General features: G+C 50.2%; 1 protein-coding gene across 2 annotated transcripts in view; it reads left to right on the top strand.

Moving 5' to 3' along the window:
• Nucleotides 1-18,416, top strand: part of dock1 (dedicator of cytokinesis 1) — a 134,102-nt gene that overhangs the window by 110,003 nt on the left and 5,683 nt on the right. For both annotated transcript variants that reach the window (XM_023830845.2, XM_023830846.2), the window contains exons 37-46: nt 645-735; nt 2,139-2,258; nt 3,520-3,609; nt 3,926-4,030; nt 6,690-6,831; nt 7,409-7,490; nt 9,343-9,427; nt 9,947-10,033; nt 12,113-12,289; nt 12,997-13,080. In XM_023830845.2, coding sequence (XP_023686613.1) covers nt 645-735; nt 2,139-2,258; nt 3,520-3,609; nt 3,926-4,030; nt 6,690-6,831; nt 7,409-7,490; nt 9,343-9,427; nt 9,947-10,033; nt 12,113-12,289; nt 12,997-13,080 — 1,063 coding nt within the window. The remainder of the gene's footprint in view (nt 1-644; nt 736-2,138; nt 2,259-3,519; nt 3,610-3,925; nt 4,031-6,689; nt 6,832-7,408; nt 7,491-9,342; nt 9,428-9,946; nt 10,034-12,112; nt 12,290-12,996; nt 13,081-18,416) is intronic.

Below are 18,416 nucleotides of genomic sequence, written 5' to 3' on the forward strand. Positions count from 1 at the left end.
CCAGGTGATTTCACACTCGGCTGTGATTGGCTGCCTCTGCTCAGAGAGAGGAATGCTTTGTCGACAATTACGCATCACTGTTACCGAATGGCCAGTTATTCAGCATAAGCCAGGTGCTTTAATTGGACTGCCAAAAGCAGTGCTTCCCAATCGGGTCTTCGGGGACCCGCAGACGGTCCACGTTTTTGCTCCCTCCCAGATCGGTCCCCGGTGTGGACTGTCTGGCAAGGAGTTGGGAGGGAGCAAAAACGTGGACCGGATTTGGAAGCACTGGATTAAAGGAATCCGGGCTGGTGTCTCTCTATCCTCCACTATTGCTGGTACAGTTCATACTTTGTTTTAGCCTCTCCTGAATTTCTGTGATTGATCTTAGTAAAAATAGGTGACCGTTGTAGAGGAATCGCCTGCAAATTTAAATGTGATATCAGAGGGACCATCTAAGGAGTGAACTAACACCATGTTGCACCACAAGACACACTCAGTATTAGTCTTGCTTGTCACACCTCTAGCTGTTAAAAAGAAATAGTGGGGCGGAGTTATTAAATGCAGTCGGTATTTCTGCATGCCTGCTGCAGTTATTTCTGAAAACACTCGGGCATTCCAGGCGAATCTTGGCTCCTTAATTTTTTCTTTCTCGCTCTCAGGTACTTGTACAAACTGTGTGACCTCCACAGAGAGTGTGACAACTACACAGAGGCTGCCTACACGCTGCTTCTGCACGCCAAGCTTCTCAAGGTCAGCCCTCGTGGGGTCCTCACCGTGCCGTCCGCGGCGCTGCCCGCGTCCCACTCTCGCTGCCTTCCTATCCACTCCCTTGACCAATGCATGTCTCTTCGGCGTCACCGCGACCTCCGCTGTTCGCAGTGTGCATTTGCGCGGCGCAGTTACACATCCAGATGTGCGTGGGCCGTTCCAGCTGTGGTGTCCCCCTTGTCATTCCCGGCGGGAGTTGTCGGGGGGGGTTGTTTTGCACAGCCCCGTCACCTGCCGAGACATGCTCATGGAGATGTGGGACACCGCTTCATCGTAAACAACAAGAGCAAGTCGTAAGAAAAAAAAACTTAATTAGGAAGTGGGTTTGAAATATAAGAAAAGCAAAGAACTGATGAGAATTAACTTTCTCTGATGTCTTTGGGGGAAGACTGCTATAAAAAGGTCCCTCCTGGATCTCAACACCCACAGCCTCTGCGTCCGTCTCCCCTCTGGAGCAGGAAGCTGGGAGGGGGGCAGGCTGGGCCCGAGTCGCTGCCGCCCTGCCGGAGCCCAGTGTCCTGCAGCGAGCGCTTCGGAGTGTAAGCATGGCCTATTTTTAGCTCTGGTCCATGGTGGCGCCGGGATTCCTTGATGGAAGCTGCTCTCCACTCCCAGGGAGACGTGCGGCCTTATTATACTGTAAAATTAGATCAGTTGAGGAGTGAGCTCGGGGTGTGATCTCCCCGTTGCGGGCCGGCTTCACGGAGGGCCACCAAGACCGCTCCCCACGGCGGGATTTAGGCGGCCCGTCGGAAGGGTTACGTGACATACTGCAGAAATACTGTGTGTCAGTTTAATCTCCCTCCTTCTAATATTGTTTTCCAGAATGTTATTGATGACTTTATCCTGTGTGGGAAAATAAATTAAGAACGGCAAAGCAAAACCCTGCATGTGTTCCGGATGATTCCTTTGCTTGTTTTACACCCCCCCCCCCCCCCATACAGCTCACTGTCAGTCTCCGTTCATCATTTTCAGAGGTGCTTTTTCTCGCACCACCCTAATTACCGGCTCATTTCTGCACGTCCATGTCTTTTATAGCGTTTCATAGCTCCCACAAAAGATGGAAATGTTAATTATGTGCGCTGGGAAATGAGCTTGCATTGATTTCATACGGATATGTGTCCTCTGGGTCGGCTGGGGCACAGGGCACAGGGCACAGGGACGCCAAGTCACCCCCACTGTCCCCTCGCCTCTTCCCTGAGATTTGCCATTGATGTCCACTGCTTGACCGCATGGTCACATGACCTCACGATCACGTGATTGGTTCATGCGGTTCCATTTCGATGTGCGACTGCACGTGTGGTTTCCCCCGTGCGAGGAGGCGTGGCCGGGCCACGGGCCGCCTTCCCATTGGCTCACCGCCACCCTTCTCGGTGTGTCACTAGTGGTCCGAGGTTCCGTGTGCCGCCCACTTGACGCAGAGGGATGGCTATCAGGCGGCTACGCAGGGACAGCTGAAGGAGCAGCTCTACCAAGAGATCATCAGCTACTTTGACAAGGGCAAGGTCAGTGCTATCGGTGGGGGCCCTGGGGGTGTTGGGGCCACTGGGTGAGGGCTGGGGAGGGGGGGGCCTGTTTGGGTTGAGCCCCGTAAGTAGGGGAATATGGGCTTAATTGACAAAGGCAGGTTGTTCATCATCCAAAATCAGAACGTGAGCATAACCCATGCAGCTCGTTGTAATCCCCCCCGCCCCCACGCGCAATGGTAGACGAGGGGGCCGGGGAATGGCGAATGGCTCTTTAATGCGACACCCCCCCCCCCCCCCACGGTCCTTTCTGACAGCCTCTCCTTGCTGCGTCTGACTCGCGCTCCCCACCTTCTGTGCGGTGCGTGGCTCCCTGATGCCGTGTTCCTGATTCACAGGCGGATACTGCGGATGGGGGGGGGGGGTGCGGAGTGCAGAGATGTCTCCATCTACAGGGAGATCTCCCATCCAGTGGGGGCTTTGTACTCTCTAGGCTTCCCCATGGGGGCTGTCATCTCACGGCTGACGCAAAGGTGCTTAGCCAGCCGGGGGCCACTCTGGGAGCTGAGGACAGGGTGGGGTGAGCTCCGGAGTAGACCCCCATGCCGGTGGCAGCTGTTCTGAGAACAGCGTGTCGCAGACACTGCCAGATAGAATCCGCTGCCAGACAGATGTGAGGTCATGTTACCTCATCTTAGATCGTTTTCCCTTAAACCCCCCCACCCCCTCCCAAATTGGCCTCTGTAGAACCGCCGATCGAGGGCCGTTCCTGTTTTCCTCCACCCACTCACGTCATGTGATCTCTTATAACCTTGTTATTAATAAGCGCGATTCTGAAGACCATCTTGCGGGAATAACTGATGCACCCAGGTAACAGGGAGTAACGACAGTGTATTAAGGTAAATTAAATTTGGGTCTGGAGTTCGCAGCTCCGACGGGGGGGCATTTCCCCCTCACGATGCCGGGAACAGACGTGATTCCCAGCAAAAATCCGATAAACAAATGCAGGCGAAACATTAACATTCGCTCCCGTCTTAGGCGGCACCTCCGTTCCCGTGAAAAGCCTCGAGAATCTGTGAGAATACATCAGCACGCGCCGATCCAGAAAGCATCTGCTCTCTGCCATCAGCATTTTAACATCTTTTATTTATCTTCGCTTTAGTGCGGAATAAGGGAATGTTTTTGTTTTTTTCCCCCCCGTCTGCAGTTCTTTGTCGCGCACAAAGTGGCTTTTGCCTGAGAACACGTTGTCTTTCGGAAATGTAACGCCGGGATTCGTGCTGTCCTTTCCGCCGAGCAGATGTGGGAGGAGGCCATCATTCTGGGGAAGGAGCTGGCGGAGCAGTACGAGAACGAGATGTTCGACTTCGAGCAGCTCAGCGCCTTGCTGGTGAGTGACGACTCCCTAGACAGCCGGGGCTCCGTTTGTTGTTTTCCGGTGCCCCCACTCAAGAATTATATTGGGGCCCCCATTCCCCCTTCAGATGTTTCAAAAACTAAATAAATAGCTAGTGGGTGTATTTAGTGTAATATATATTATTGAGTGTAGTGACTGCTTGTGGCCAACAGGGGGCCCCCAAGGCACAAATGCGTGCTTTGAGTGATGGTAAACACGGTCACTCTGGAGGTAAATGTGGCGGCGCAACGTGCCACTTCAGCTTCCGGATGTGCCTGCTCACTCCAGGCTGGTGCCCCTGTTCCTACAGCGCAAGCAGGCCCAGTTCTACGAGAACATTGTCAAGGTGATCAGGCCCAAGCCAGACTACTTCGCCGTCGGCTACTACAGCCAGGGATTCCCCTCCTTCCTCAGGGTAAGACTGGGCCTCGCAGGACTGGAATGAAAATGTATGCAATAGGATGTCATTAAAAATGGGCGTTTAACATCAGACACAGCACTACCAGTCATCAGGAAGTAGCTTTAATTACATTTGCTTTTTTGCTTTTATATGGTTGCTTATATGTTTTTTTTTTTTTTTTTGCATATATACACACGGGGAAGATGGGCCGTCGGTTGTTTGTGTGGCTGTTGGTGTCTTGGTGCTATAGAAAACCGCAAAAACAAATTATGTAAAAACCCATAAATGAGGAAATGTGCCTCCCACTCACAGCATGACTGTTTTTAATGGGGCCTTTATTTGCCAGCGGGGGCTAATTCGGGGTCAGCACCCACGCACAGAGCTCTCACATGTGGCAGACATGCATTAGGGCACTGGCTGGTTTGAGGACTGGGGAGATTTCAGGGCAGAAGGCTTCAGTTGTTCAGGTGAAAATGAGTTTACTGCAGCTAGCCCAGGATGCACAGCGGGACAGGTGTGGCAGTGTTCATCTTCATACTGTCTGTGCTCGTCAGAGTACTGAGGATTGTTTAAATATTATACATTAATGACACATAATGCCCCAGAGAGGAGGGACTAGACTCCTTATCTCATGGGGCTTTCTTGAATGAGACTGAGGACTCCTGATATTCTTTTATGCACTCAAGATACTTAATTTTATTGAAATTAATCTGTAAAGTTAATTAGGGGGACGCACTTCTCCTTTGGAGAGCAAACCCACCCGCCAACCCCCCCCATGGAGTGTCCAGTGTGATGGCCCGGGCGCAGTGTGATGGCCCGGGCGCAGTGTGATGGCCCGGGCGCAGTGTGATGGCCCGGGTGCAGTGCCATGCTGGGCTCCCTGTGGTTTGTAGGGGTAAAATGGGGACCAGAAGCTTGTCACTGCTCCCCTAAGCCATGCAGTGATGCACATGCAGTTAATGTTCTAATTCCACGCTCTGAATCCCATCGCGACACTAAACATTACAGTCATCGTCAGCAGTGGACCGACCTACTGCGGCTCGTTCGGTCTTTATTTTAAGATATATACTGTATGTTATGACATAAGTATCAGCTCTGAGAGAAATCGCTGTAGCTCTCTGATTTATAAGCTCTGGGTTTTCAAATTAATTGGCATGGTGGCACATAGCTGGTGTTTTCCTAAGAAAATAATAGATTATATGAATAAATCCTTAACACAGCTTGAGAAACTATTTTTGTTCCCCCTGTTCAAACTGATTCGCAGAGAAAGTGCCTTATTCAGCTACCAACATCTACTTACCGGTATTTTCCCAAATCTGTCCGCATATGTTATGGCAGCAAAGTGCCTCGTTCCTACTTTACACGTCCCAGTTTCGAGGGCTCCCTGATTTGATATGCTTCTGTCAGTGTGTCTGTGCAGCTACAGCTGCCTGAATGCGGACAGTAATCCAGGATTAGTGCTGCACTGCCAGGTATTACGGTTCAGTGTGAAAAGCGAGTGAGATCCATCAGTGCGGAGCCAGTGTCATGCATGTGACTAATAATTCCTCATGAACACGGACTCAACAAACACCGTGCCGCCAAAATACAACCTCTTTGCAGCCTGACTGTCACTGAACACAGTGACGCAAGTATAAGGAGCCTTCAAATCCTGGAAGGGGAACTTCTGTTGAACCTTTGATGAAAATTTGCTGTGAAATCCCAGGTAAATTGCCTGGGGTGACAGTACCTGTAGATGCTTCTTCCAAGCCGTAATTTAATTCCACACGTAGCTGTGCAAGTTATGCTGTCTGAGAGAGATGCTGTGAAATTACATCTCATAAAATTTGCCTCGGAAACTTTAAATAACATTAAGATCCCTAATGTGATCCGTAAGAACAGACGCGTGGCTCTCACACTGTAAGTTCAGTCTATTACTATGAAAGCAGGCTGTACGAATGCAGCAGTTCTCATATTTAATCTGTGAACCAGAGTTAATTGTTTAAAGTGTAGTCATAAATTCAGGATCGGGCACTTTGGAGAGCCTTGTCCTTTAAGGCAACAGTTAACCGAACGGATAGCGCAATAACTGCAAATATTCCCGTATAGCTGTGATGCATATTAATTGTAGCTTTATCTGCGTGACTCGACTAGCCAGTTTTGCGAGGGCCTTACGCATTTCATTACGCATGCAGTGTCATACGCATTTCAGGTGATGACGGTAAATACTAAATGCCCACTGCTGCCATCTGGGTATTCAGATGTGCTCATTTTATTTCCAAGGCCTTCCTACTCGCTACTGATTTTATTTGTGTCCAGATGGATTATTAGTGTGGAGTCCTGCCTCCTGGTGGACGGTTAATGACGGGTCAGTCCGGGCTGGGTCCCCCTTTTTGTAAAAAGGCATCCCCTTTGCTCTCCAAGTAGCTCTTCCTACCAGTGCCAGGCCCCGCCCCCTTTGTACCATGTGACTTGGGGTGTGATTTCACATTCGTCAGTCAAGATGGGTGAGGGTGGAGTTAGAGATGTTGGTAGAACATGGTGAAGGCTTGAGTTTGCTTTGAGATCGTTATGAAGGAACAGGACGGGAACTTGGGAAACAGCCATTACACAATGCCGTCCAGCCTTAATGGTCTCAGCAACCACAGGGGGGCACTCTCACTGGCTTTGAACGCACCTCGTCCCTCCGTTCCAGAACAAGATGTTCATCTACAGAGGAAAGGAGTATGAACGTCGGGAAGACTTTGAGGCAAGGCTGCTGACCCAGTTCCCGAACGCGGAGAAGATGAAGACGACCACGCCGCCCACGGAGGACATCAAGAACTCCTCTGGACAGTGTATCCTGCACTGTCGCATAGTGCACTCTCAGGCAGTCCCTGTGGGCGGGGCCTTACAGTGAGCCGTGCCCATGTGGGCGGGGCCTTTGTGTGCCGTGCCCATGTGGGCGGGGCCTTTGTGTGCCATGCCCATGTGGGTGGGGCCTTACAGTGTGCCACGCCCATGTGGATGGGGCCTTACAGTTCGCTGTGCCCATGTGGGCGGGGCCTTACAGTTTGCCTTGCCCATGTGGGTGGGGCCTTAGTTTGCCTTGCCCATGTGGGTGGGGCCTTAGTTTGCCTTGCCCATGTGGGCGGGGCCTTACAGTTCGCCATGCCCATGTGGGCGGGGCCTTACTGTGTGCCGTGCCCATGTGGGCGGGGCCCATGTGATCATTTCAGCTGTAACTTAAAGAGCTATTTACCTGCAATTTCATTACATATACAGAATCATTTTATTTCTTTATTTTACAGAAACGTGAAAATATCTTTGCCTCCCCCTGATAATTTATTTAGGTTTCCAGTCTTTAGCTGTTTCACTTGCTTCAGTGTTTGTATTCTTAAACGAAACAGAAAAATCCTTAACTTTCTCTAACAGACATCCAGTGTTTCACCGTGAAGCCCAAACTGGAGCTGCCGTCTAAGTTTCAGAACAAGTCGGTGTCAGAACAGATCGTCAGGTGGGCTGTCTTCTCTGCTACGACTGTTTGCCTGTGTGGCGACTAAGCTTGAGGCTGAAAAATCCATTCCTTCGATCTGAATGTTTCCTTTTGAGAATCCACTGTAATGTTAACATTTATTTTAACCTGGTACTTTAAATGTTTATTTTGTCATAAGGAGCGTAACATAAGCCACTAACGGGTAAGCTAGCCTTTAAGGTGTGAGACGGGGCATAATGATATGAATATCGGTATCGGCGATAACCACCGTGGTATTGGTTTGAATCAGATGAAAACGAAAATCAGTGGTAGACCTATTGCCCACTCCAGTGATCAGCATGCAGCGCGAACCTCGCAGCCAGGGTCCTCAGACAATCAGTGCTCCTTCCACAGATGATGTAATGCGAATGCTTTGTTTATCTGGGGTGTTAAGTGTATTAAGAACCTCTGTATTTCTCTACTTAGTATAGGAACTGTTCTAGTAAGATGACATAGGACAGATACACAAGAACACAAGTACGGTCACATATGAGTATTGAGAGACACCCCCTGACCTTATTAGTGAAATCACAACCCAAGAGAGATAAAATCTGCACATTGTAGGAAAATAAGTGAATACTAATATAATTTTAAATTTGGATTCTCTCCTTTAGTCATTTAAATCGTGCGTGAGTGGTAAAATTTTCTTTATGTTAAGTGGCACTTAAATTTGAAGATGGGCTAGCATGGGATTGTGGATGATGGAGTTTATGTGAAGTAGTTAATACGACAGGGAGGCGCCTAAATGATCAGCATGTAAATAAACACGGCTGCTATGAAACACGGGAATGGCGAAACGCCGTCATGGGCCGGTTTGTACTGGTTCGGAGCTCCAGCAAACAGCCGTGTACCGGGGTCGATGATGTCCGGCTCGGCGGCTCACGGTCCAGTCTGACCGGCCGGGCGCTTGTGTAAACAGTGGACGGTGTTTGCTCCGAGATTAAAACGCCGGAAGAGTATCAACAGCTGCTGTTTACCTGTGCGATTATGTGAATTTGCCGTCGTTTTAATAGCCTGGATTAAGCGAGTCTGCGCGGGGAGACGTGAAGGGCGCGCGGGGAAACTCCGCCTCTCCAAATCACAGGATTATATCTCAGTAGCTAATTGGAGTGCAAACAGCAAGCTTAAAAGAAAAAGTCATTAAACCTATGTCTGGCTCACACCTCGGCCTCTGCTCCTATGAGTATTCTTCGGAAATGTCACGTTTAGAATACGTTTAAAAAGTGGTCGTGCGTAATGGGAGCAGTGTTGCCAATTTAGCGACTTTGTTGCTATATTTAGTGAGTTTTTAGACCTCTTTGGCGACTAGTTTTCAAAAAAGCGACTAGCGACAAATCTAGCGACTTTTTCTGGTGTTATTGGAGACTTTTTGGAGACTTATAGTATAATATATAAGCGCATCGGCTGTATTTATGATGATGCATTACTGATGCGGCTCAGCAGTTACGCCGTCTTTTAAACGGAAGTGACGCATCTGTAAAATGCGATGGTTGTAGATCGTCAGAAGGACCAGTGCCCCGTGATCGAAGTGCAGAAGGAATGCTGGATGCAGACCGACGACCTACAGGGCCGCAGTGCTGATGCGCGGATTTGTGGCGCCCGACCTTGAGCCTCCGCACCCCGCTCAGCCTGCTCTTGTGTCCTTTCTAACTGTCCTTTTGCACTGGTCTGGTGTAGAGTAAATTATCTTGCCTGTTTTGTTAAAGCAGGGGTAAAACCAAAGGACCGCCAACCCTGTGTACGTTCTGGCGCTAAATGATGCTGTGTGATCCGGTTTATAAAGCATGTTGTGTATTTCATTTTTGGCTTATTTTATTGTTCTTTTTCCTTATAGCTTTTATACGGTGAATGAAGTCCAAAAGTTCCAGTACTCCAGGCCCTTTAGGAAGGGAGAGAAAGATCCGGAGAATGAGTTTGCAGTAATTATTATTTTTTTATTTGTTTGTTTTATGTCTATATGCCATAGACTTGTGATGCATATTTGTTTTGCAGATATTTTGGTTCGACCTCAGTTCGCATTGTAAGATTTTTTAAATATTTGTAAATTGCCGAATTATTTTTATGCTTTGCTTTGTTGTTTTTCGTGTAAAAATTAATTGCTCAGTAGCAATAGTATCAAAAATATAAATTTGCATTCAAAAAAACTCTGCCAAGTGAGACCACGAAATGTAGGGTTGTATTTGAGGGTGGGTTTCATTGTGGTCCATCTGTGGGCTTCTCGCTGGCCTTGTGTCCCTCATTGTGCGCTATGGGCTGCTAAGGGGGTTATATTCTAATAACCTGAGCACTCGTCACCAGGGTAATAAACCTGCAGCCCATAATAAGCAGAAGCAGGAAAGGGCTACATTGAAAAAGAGACTTTTGGAAATCTACTGTTTCTGGCTGAGTCCCTTCCTCTCTCTCTCTCTCTCTCTCTCTCTCTCTCCCAACCCCCCCAGAATATGTGGATCGAGAGGACCACGTACGTGACGGCGTACAGACTGCCAGGAATCCTGCGCTGGTTCGAGGTGCATTCCTCCTTCACGGTAAGCGTGCCGTGCACAAGTGGGGGATGGGCTTCTTCATCATTCCCCTGTCTGGTTGGGTTGGCGGCGGGGGGGGGACCCGGGGATCAATGGGATTTGCCCACTTAAATGCTACGCGGGCAGGCTCATTAATGAGCCTCACGCCGGGCTCTCTGCAAACACGCGGCTCGAGCAGAGTGGTGGGGGCCAGTGGGTGGGGTCTAACAGCCTACTTGACTCATTGATTAATGCCTCACTGTGGATTCCATGCGGCTGCAGCCGGTGGAAGCAGGTTGAACAGCCTGGCCGAGGCGCATGTTTCCACGGGTGCATTTTAATTTGGAGGATCTGGCCCCTTATGCGTTTCTGTATGGGGTCACAGTGTAGGGGTGTAGATTCAGTGTGTCCCAGTTCCTTAGTATCGTCCTAAGTTAGGATCATTGTTTCTGGTAGGTAACTGTTATATCAGCTGCAGTCAAAAAACTAAAAATGTCAAAAGACTTGTATTTTGTTTGGCTGCTTAAGGTTAGGGCTGGGGAAGGATTTCCCACAGAACTGAATGGAAGGTCCCCACAAATACAAACATGTGTTTGCTTGTCTGTGTGCGTGTATACCGTTAGTTGAAATGCTGTTAAATTACCTTCTTGTGTTCTTATGAAACCAAACATAATGAGAAATATCTTTCAGTTTGACCAAACTCAATAATAACTATGATAAAGAATTGGCAGAGGAGAATATTTCTGGAAAATCCAAGTTGCTTTATGCTGTTCTCATGAATATTAAAAACAGAATTACTGTCTAACATTATACAAGGGCTTGTTGTATTGTTTATAGGTAGGCTTTTGAAACCATATGCAAAATTTATGAACAGAAACACAATTTAAGTGTCTTTGCCCAGTAACAAGAAACAATCACTTGTACCTGTTTATATAATGACCCTTTTTCTGGAGTTCCGGCTTGGGCTGCAGTGTGCAGAACTTCCCACTGCTCTTGGTTTGCTTCCCACCCTTGTGAAGCTCGGTAAAATGGCACATGGGGTTTGCACACGGGAATATGTCGGTGTGCTGACTCGGCGTTAACGTGAGTTTAATCTCCAGGTCCTGCGACCTTATACAGTCCAACGGGTCAGCAATTGGCACCCGTCGGCCAGACCTCGTGTATCACAGGTTACCCAGATGGTTACTAAATTATACCGGCAACCTGGTAATTAAAAAAAAAAAGCTGGCCAGTAATGAGAGGATTAATCGCTGAAACTGACTAGGCTGGTCCATTGTGGTGCCGGCTGCTGGAGGGCATCTGTTTCGGGCTCCGTGCCCAGACAGGGACGGTCAGCCTTCCAGGGTGCGAGTGGGCTCCGATCCGCTCTGCTGCTGGGTGTGAGCTCTGCTTCCCGAATCCCCAGCTTAGCTCTTTTAGCCTCAGCCCCTGAGGGAATCTGCCGTAGGTTGCATTCAGTTCAGGGGATGCAGGTAACATTGTTTATGGATGGTTCATGCTCGTTTTTATTAAGTCTGCCCAAGTTAACCAGGTTAAAGGGCCAAAGATTCTCAGGAGGTCTCTGAACAGCAACCTCCATATTATTGACATATTTGTGTGTGTGTGTGTGTGTGTGTATATGTATATCCATAAAGCACACCGACATCAAGTGTTCAGTTTTACTGCTGGTGTTCCTTTAAGGCATTCTGTTGCATTACCCAAGAGTCGCCTTGCCTTTGAAAACATGCAGGCTTTTGCATTTCATTAAGTTTGGTCTTCTGGAGATGAGTTGTACTCCACTCCCCTGGCATTACGCAGTCAATTATAGTCCTGCTGCCAGAGATCCTGTGCGGCCCAGGATATTAATATTACCCTGTCCCGCACCTTACTGTTAATATGCTGCACTTGCTTGGTGTCGCTTTCCTCGCTGAAGGTCACCCAGGCTGCCCATCGCGGGATTGACATGCTGTAATTATCTCGTTTGCGGGTGTCTCTCCCATCTGTGGGAACATCTTGCTCTGAAGCACGAGGACAAAAGAACTGAACATTTCTGCTGACCAGAACCGTGCTGTGATGCCTGTTCTGTGTCCTCACGTGATCTTGTTTGTCCCTCTTTGTGTGCAGGAGGAGGTGAGTCCTCTGGAGAACGCCATGGAAACCATGCAGCTGACGAACGAGAAGATCAACAACATGGTGCAGAGGCATCTGAATGACCCCAACCTTCCTATCAACCCCCTCTCTATGCTGCTGAACGGCGTCGTGGATCCAGCCGTCATGGGAGGCCTGACCAACTACGAGAAGGTGCTCGCCTTGTGAAACTTCTCCAGAACATCTTCCAAAAGTAAACACGAGTGGCAGTGTGTATGGGCTTACAGCCAGAAGGCTGCGTGCTCAAGCCCCAAGAAGGGTCGTGCTCTAGGTCTCCTGCTGAGGTGTTCCTCAAGAACTTTGGTCCAGCCCACAGATACCAAAAGTGCTTTAGACAAATGTCCTGGGTCATTATCACGTAGACCATGCTGGTGAGTGCAGTCAGCATCAACTTACGCTCCCAATTATAATCTCTACGAAGCTTTGATCGGAGTGTGGCCTCTGGGTCTGCTCCCTGAGAGGAGCAGGGATGTCTCCCATCCTGCTGCGTCATAACGTTTCCTCTCTGCTTCCGCCTCCCGTTTTGAATGTGAGGATCTCCACATCTTGCATTCCTTTCCCTGGTGATCATGACCGTCCACTGGTCCTACAGGCTTGTGTGAATCTTTCCATCACTGTTCACCAAAGGTGGACATTTCAGGTTCAGAACGTTAAAATCCAGACCAAGATTTTGTTTAGACCAACCATATGAGGACCCTGTGAATGTGACTCTTTATACTCAACTGGCCGGTTGAAACAAAGTCCTGGTCTGGATTTTTGCTTTCTGGGCCTGAAATGTCCAGCTCTGCCGTGGCGAGAGGGGGGTGTTGGGGATGAAGGGCTGTCACTTACAGCTGTCTCTCTTATTTCCTCTCCTCCAGGCTTTCTTCACAGAGAAGTACACGCAGGAGCACCCTGAGGACCTGGAGAAGATCGAGAAGCTGAAGGACCTGATCGCCTGGCAGGTAAGGACGGCCGTGCGTGTTGGTTTTGCCGAGCTGTGTGGCCTGTCACACACGCTGTCATTATTGGCCGTCAAGGCGACGTCAGCGCTTGACAGCCACAGTGCTTTCCATCTCAGCGTCCCCGCTTTGCACTGGGTCGCCCGCTTTCCCAGTGCCATGTTCTTTGTTGTGATGATTGTCTATCTCGTAGATGGCCGGCAGCCGCCTCATCTACTTTTTACTTCTCCAAAGCAGCATGGTCTCCTGCAGTTCTGCACTGGGTCTTCTCACAATCTGTCCAGAAGGGGATGGCTTCCGTCCGGTTGTTTGTGCTTCAAGTGAAAGTACTTGACCGTGTAGCCGTATGTAATTTGGCGATGAAAACTACTCCATGCTTTTTGCCAGAAGACGGTAGAAATAATGATTATCTGAAGATGAAACCAATCAATGAGGACTGAGAATGGAGAGTGTGGGGACCCCTGACCCAGATTGCTTCAGTGAGCATCCTGACCACTCAGATGGGGAAAGGGTTAAGCTGTAACCTGGCTGTCAGATGCAGTCCTGCCCCTCAGCGCCACACTGGGCTCCACAGAACACTGAGTGTGAGGGTCCGGGTCTGTATGCAAATGCCGTTCCATTCGAGGCGTTAGACATAAGAGTGCGCTGATGTGTCTGCCTTTGGCTGCGCTCTGAATGATTTGTTTATGCAGACAGTTATGTGGGTAAGCATTATATTTGATTAGACCATCAATTTAACCTGGCTCTGGTGGCTTTTTTGTATTTCATGTGTGTGATTTAACGCTTGTATTAGATGAGTTTCCAAGCCGGATCGTTCCAGGAGACCTGAAACAGGTAATCCGTCTGCGTTCAGAGCTGCAGCCACTAAATGGGTTTAAGGCCGAAACTGGCACGGCTTACGTCCTGGAAGGCGGCCAGGTCACGCACGTATGTGGAGGAGCCTCCGGAATCTCTCCCATAATACATCTAGTTGCATACGTTTACTTTTTAATTCATTTATCTGATTTGTCTACTCCCTGCGATTTGAACCCGCGACCTTTGCGTCGTTAGCGCTGTGCTCTACTTGTTGAGCTACACGGCGTCAGTGTGCTTACCGGTAGCTTGAGAGTCACTGTGGATAGAATCGGTAACCAAATGAAGGTTAAATGCTGGCATTGATGTGGCAGGTTGCTCAACTTCCTGCTGATATAACCAGGTCGGCTGCAGTACGAGTCGCAGCCTATTTGCATGTTTAGTGCTGTTAAATTCAGCGTAGCACGACGTTCCACTTCATGTTTGCCCCATGTCACTCCTCAGGGCTCAGCAACCATTGGTTTCTGCCTCGTACCAAGCCCCACCTCCAAGCCAATCAAAGGAACGCAGTACATTGTGGGCGGGGTCACATGAAACAAGAAGTGACATCGCTCGTTATTAAACTCCGCCCCCGGTTGTCTGATTGGATAGGAGCGTGACCCCTGTGCTTCCTGATTGGCTCGGCTCAGAGGCAGCCCCGGCTGAGGTGGTCCCTCTCCTCTCATGCAGCAGCGCGGCTTATGGGTAACCGCCAGTCCTCCACGTTTAACCCCGCCCAGGCAGCTTCCTGGGTCAGCTGACTCCTTGGATTCATTTCAGTCAGCTGTGGGTAGCAGCGTGTGAAGGTCTTTTTGCAGTGATGTTTTTGGTGGGGGAATGCGCCAACTGAATCTCTCTCTCTCTCTCTCTCTCTCTCCCCCTCCGCTTTAATCAGAAGTGCATGTTTACCTCGTCCGTCTGAGTGGCGGGTCAGAGACGCGTCACAGCGGGCCGGAAACAGGCCACGAGGACACCTACTCTCCTCCCACACATTAACCAAAGAGATGTTTAATAATTTAATGATTAATTCCACCTTGGCCTTGGGGGTCTTTTGGGTAACAGTAGGGGGCGCTCTGCTACTGACCAAGTGCTTGTGAAACTGCACTCCAAACAGTGTTCTTGTATTAAATAATGAAATCATCATTATTCAAAAAAAATGCAGCTTTTACATCAGCTGCTTTCATGATGTGACTATTGTGCTTGTGGACACAAAATACACTGCACACACCCTCCATCTCACCCCCCACCTGCTACCAGGGCAAATTTGGTCCCCCTCCCAGTGTCAGACTCCTTCTGATGCCACTGTCTGTGGTTCATCTGGGCTGACACACCCCCCACCAGAAGCACGTGTGTCACTGCCTCACTAGTCAGGCAGTTGACGGCACCATGTCACCATTCAGTCTGAGTGAGCCCCTCTGGTTGTGACACGCGTTAAAAAGAACGTTTAACGGGGGATGGTGCTGACCGACCCACCAGTGACAACACCGACGGGCGGCTTTAAGGAGGGATTCCACCTGGAAAGGGAGACGGCTGCTTGCTGTTGACCACCCTGTAGCTCGCGGCTTTGTGAACAGGCAAGGGCGCCCCTGCTTTAAGGGAGCTTGTGGGAGTTTTTCTTACGTAGATATGTTCTGTGGGCCGAAGGAAAACTGGTTCAGAGAGATGACCAGTCAGATTAGAGGAGGCAGGACCAAGACATCTGTTGATCCTGACTCCTCTGGTTGCTTGGACCCACATCCTCCTCTATAATCTGATTGGTTATCTCTCTGAACCAATCATTTTTTACTTCGGCCCTCAGAACATTTTCATTTAAGTAAAACTCCCAAGCAGAGGAGGATCTGCAGCCCAGAAAAACAGCAGAATCGATGTGCGCCAGGCCTGTGGGCTCCCATTCGCAGCTCTGGAGTGCAGAACTCTCTTTGGAATCACTAATGTTAACGTTCTTTGTCAGAGTGGAGACGGGAAACTGCCTTGTCATCGCTGTCAGCTCTGAAATTATTTGCCACTGGGTTCAGTAATTATGACAAAGGTTTTGAGGTCATTGCTCTCATTCCCCAACAGCTCCTGATCCCTCTAACCGGATTTGCCGGGGCAGTACAGGCCATGACATTGGCTCATTGTGACCGGCGACCCCTAGTGGCTGAGAGACTGTTTCGTTCCGCCGAAGGTGGGCTTGGTGTCGGATGGGCACCCAGCCGCCTCAGATCTCAGGAGCCTTTTGGTTAGCGGTCAGCGGGGGTTGGAGTGGGGAGGGGATGTTCCCCCTTCACGCTTAACTCTGTAAAAAGCCGTCGCTGGGGGGCAGATACTGAACCGGAGATGAAAAACGGGCCGTAAAATTGGGCCGAAAATAGGAGCGAGCACGGATGAGCAGATCGTTGTGGGATTGACTCGCTCTGCCTCTCGACACCGCGCCGTGAGACGGCACCTCTGAAGGCGCATTCCGAAATCGCCCCTGACACCATAGTGACGCTTCGGAATAAACCGCTTTGGACTGATTTGGGACAGACGATCGGTGCCGTTTTTTAACCCTGTCACGCCATTACTGGGAAAAATCATCTCCTGATGTGGAGATGAGCACAGCAACAGCTTAGCCTGTCGACGTCACGCAGTTCCCCTTTAAAGTCAAACAGCTGGAGGTCTTTCCAGGTGGCCTTTCAGAAAGCAGTAAGGACCCCCCCGTCTGTGGCACCGCCCCCCCCCCCCCCTTCCCAGTTAGGCTGCCGATATTCAGCTCGTCAGAGTAACACTGCATCATCCCCAGGTCTTTGGCATTATTTTTATTTCGTAACTATAAGTATTGAATCTGCGCATGCTGCGAACTTTGCCTGCTGCGTTTTCCAGTCACACTGCCTCGCGTGGGTTCAGTGCCGCTCTTAACGCACTTAATGTGTTTTTGGATCCACATTAATATTTTCTGAACTATTGCTAATACATCCTTTATTTACTGCAAATAGGCCATGGAATTGGAAGATTAATCCACTAGATTCAGAATTAGCCGCTGTTATTCCTCTGCTGCTCGTCAGTCTCCTTAATCATCTTCCTCCTGCTTCAGCAATTTGCGCAGTGGAGCTGTGACAGTCTGCGTTTGAGGGAGGGGCCGCTAGCGGGCGGTGTAGGGGGCTGGTGAACCCCGGGCCCCTCTACGCTCCCCACCGGAGCCGTATCGGGTGCGAACGGGGCTTCTTAGGTTCTGCCTGCCAGGTGAAAGCTACCCGGTGCTTAACGAGCAGCAGGCTGCCTCTTACTCGCACGGAGCCCGCATCCTTGATGTCTCCCAGGAGACAGGATACCCGTCGGAGGCCCAGCTCCTCCTGACGGAAATCCTCCTGCGTGTGGGAGATGGTTACAAACCGCTCCTTCACCTCCTGTTACAGCAACGCGAAGTTCAGCTCGCCGCTCTCGCGCATGTCAGCTGTCGGAGGTGTCGCTGTATCTTACTCCCCGCACCCTGATTCTCCCCCCCGCCTTGCCCCTGCTCTTGCTTTCTTCCCTCCCATTTGTCGGCCCGGTTCTGGATATCTGCTCACCCGCCGGATCCCCACGCTGCGGCCCGGTCTCTCAGACTCGTCACGGCGGCGTTGCCCCTTGTTGCGTCAGTCGGAGCCGCGTGCAGGCGAGCGGCGTTCTGACGGCAGGGGGGTGTGGGCGTGAGCGGGGGGGTGCGGGCGTGAGCGGGGAGGCGGCCTTACTGCCCCCACTTGCCTGCCTGTCTCACCATTACCAGCTGCCTTCTGGCCATACAGTTCGGGGGTGTTTTAGCCCAGTTGTGGGACCGCATCAGATGGTACAATGGCTGGACTGGAGGATGTTCAGCAGGTACTGGGGAGTCCCCCCCCCCCCCCCCCCCACTCACACTCCATAACTCTCTCTATCCCTTTCTCCATCCCTCTCCCTTCCTCTCTGCCTCGCTCTCTCCATTCCTCTTTCTCTCTCTCTCTCCCTCCATCCCATTCTCCACCCCCCTACCCCCCCCCCCCCCCCCCCAGCATTACTGAAAGTGGAACCGTCAGAGTCTTTTCATGGTGCCCTTTTTTTGGTGAGGCTTTTCAGGGACTCTTTCTGAGTCACAGCTTTTCAAAAAAAAAAAAAAAAAACCCAGTGTCTGAACTGAGTCTCCTCTGCACTGATCTCTGCTAAATTGAGATCGGCAGGTCGTGGTTCCGGTGCGGCTCTGTTGCCAGGGGTAACGGTTGGGGGTGGGTGGGGGTGCTGTTCTTCAGTGTTGGCTGTGTTCGGAGTGCCTCTCTCGGGCATAAATAAGCGTGATTGGTTTTTGCCAAGCATCTCGCTGCTGCCTCTTTGCCTGCCGGGGCAGCCCGGCGTTGTGCAGAGTAACCGCAGATTTAGTGGCGTCTCGAGCAGTCAGGCCTTTCCTGTGGGAACTGGGATAAACGTCTTTATTGATTCCCCCGCCCCCCGCGGATTACAGCTGTGTGGACTGGGCTTGTGAATTCATAAATATCACTTCATCTCTCATTTTCTGCATGTGGTGTGAAACCACTGTT

Source organism: Paramormyrops kingsleyae, chromosome 20 (assembly GCF_048594095.1).
Source record: "Paramormyrops kingsleyae isolate MSU_618 chromosome 20, PKINGS_0.4, whole genome shotgun sequence".
Taxonomy (NCBI): domain Eukaryota; kingdom Metazoa; phylum Chordata; class Actinopteri; order Osteoglossiformes; family Mormyridae; genus Paramormyrops; species Paramormyrops kingsleyae.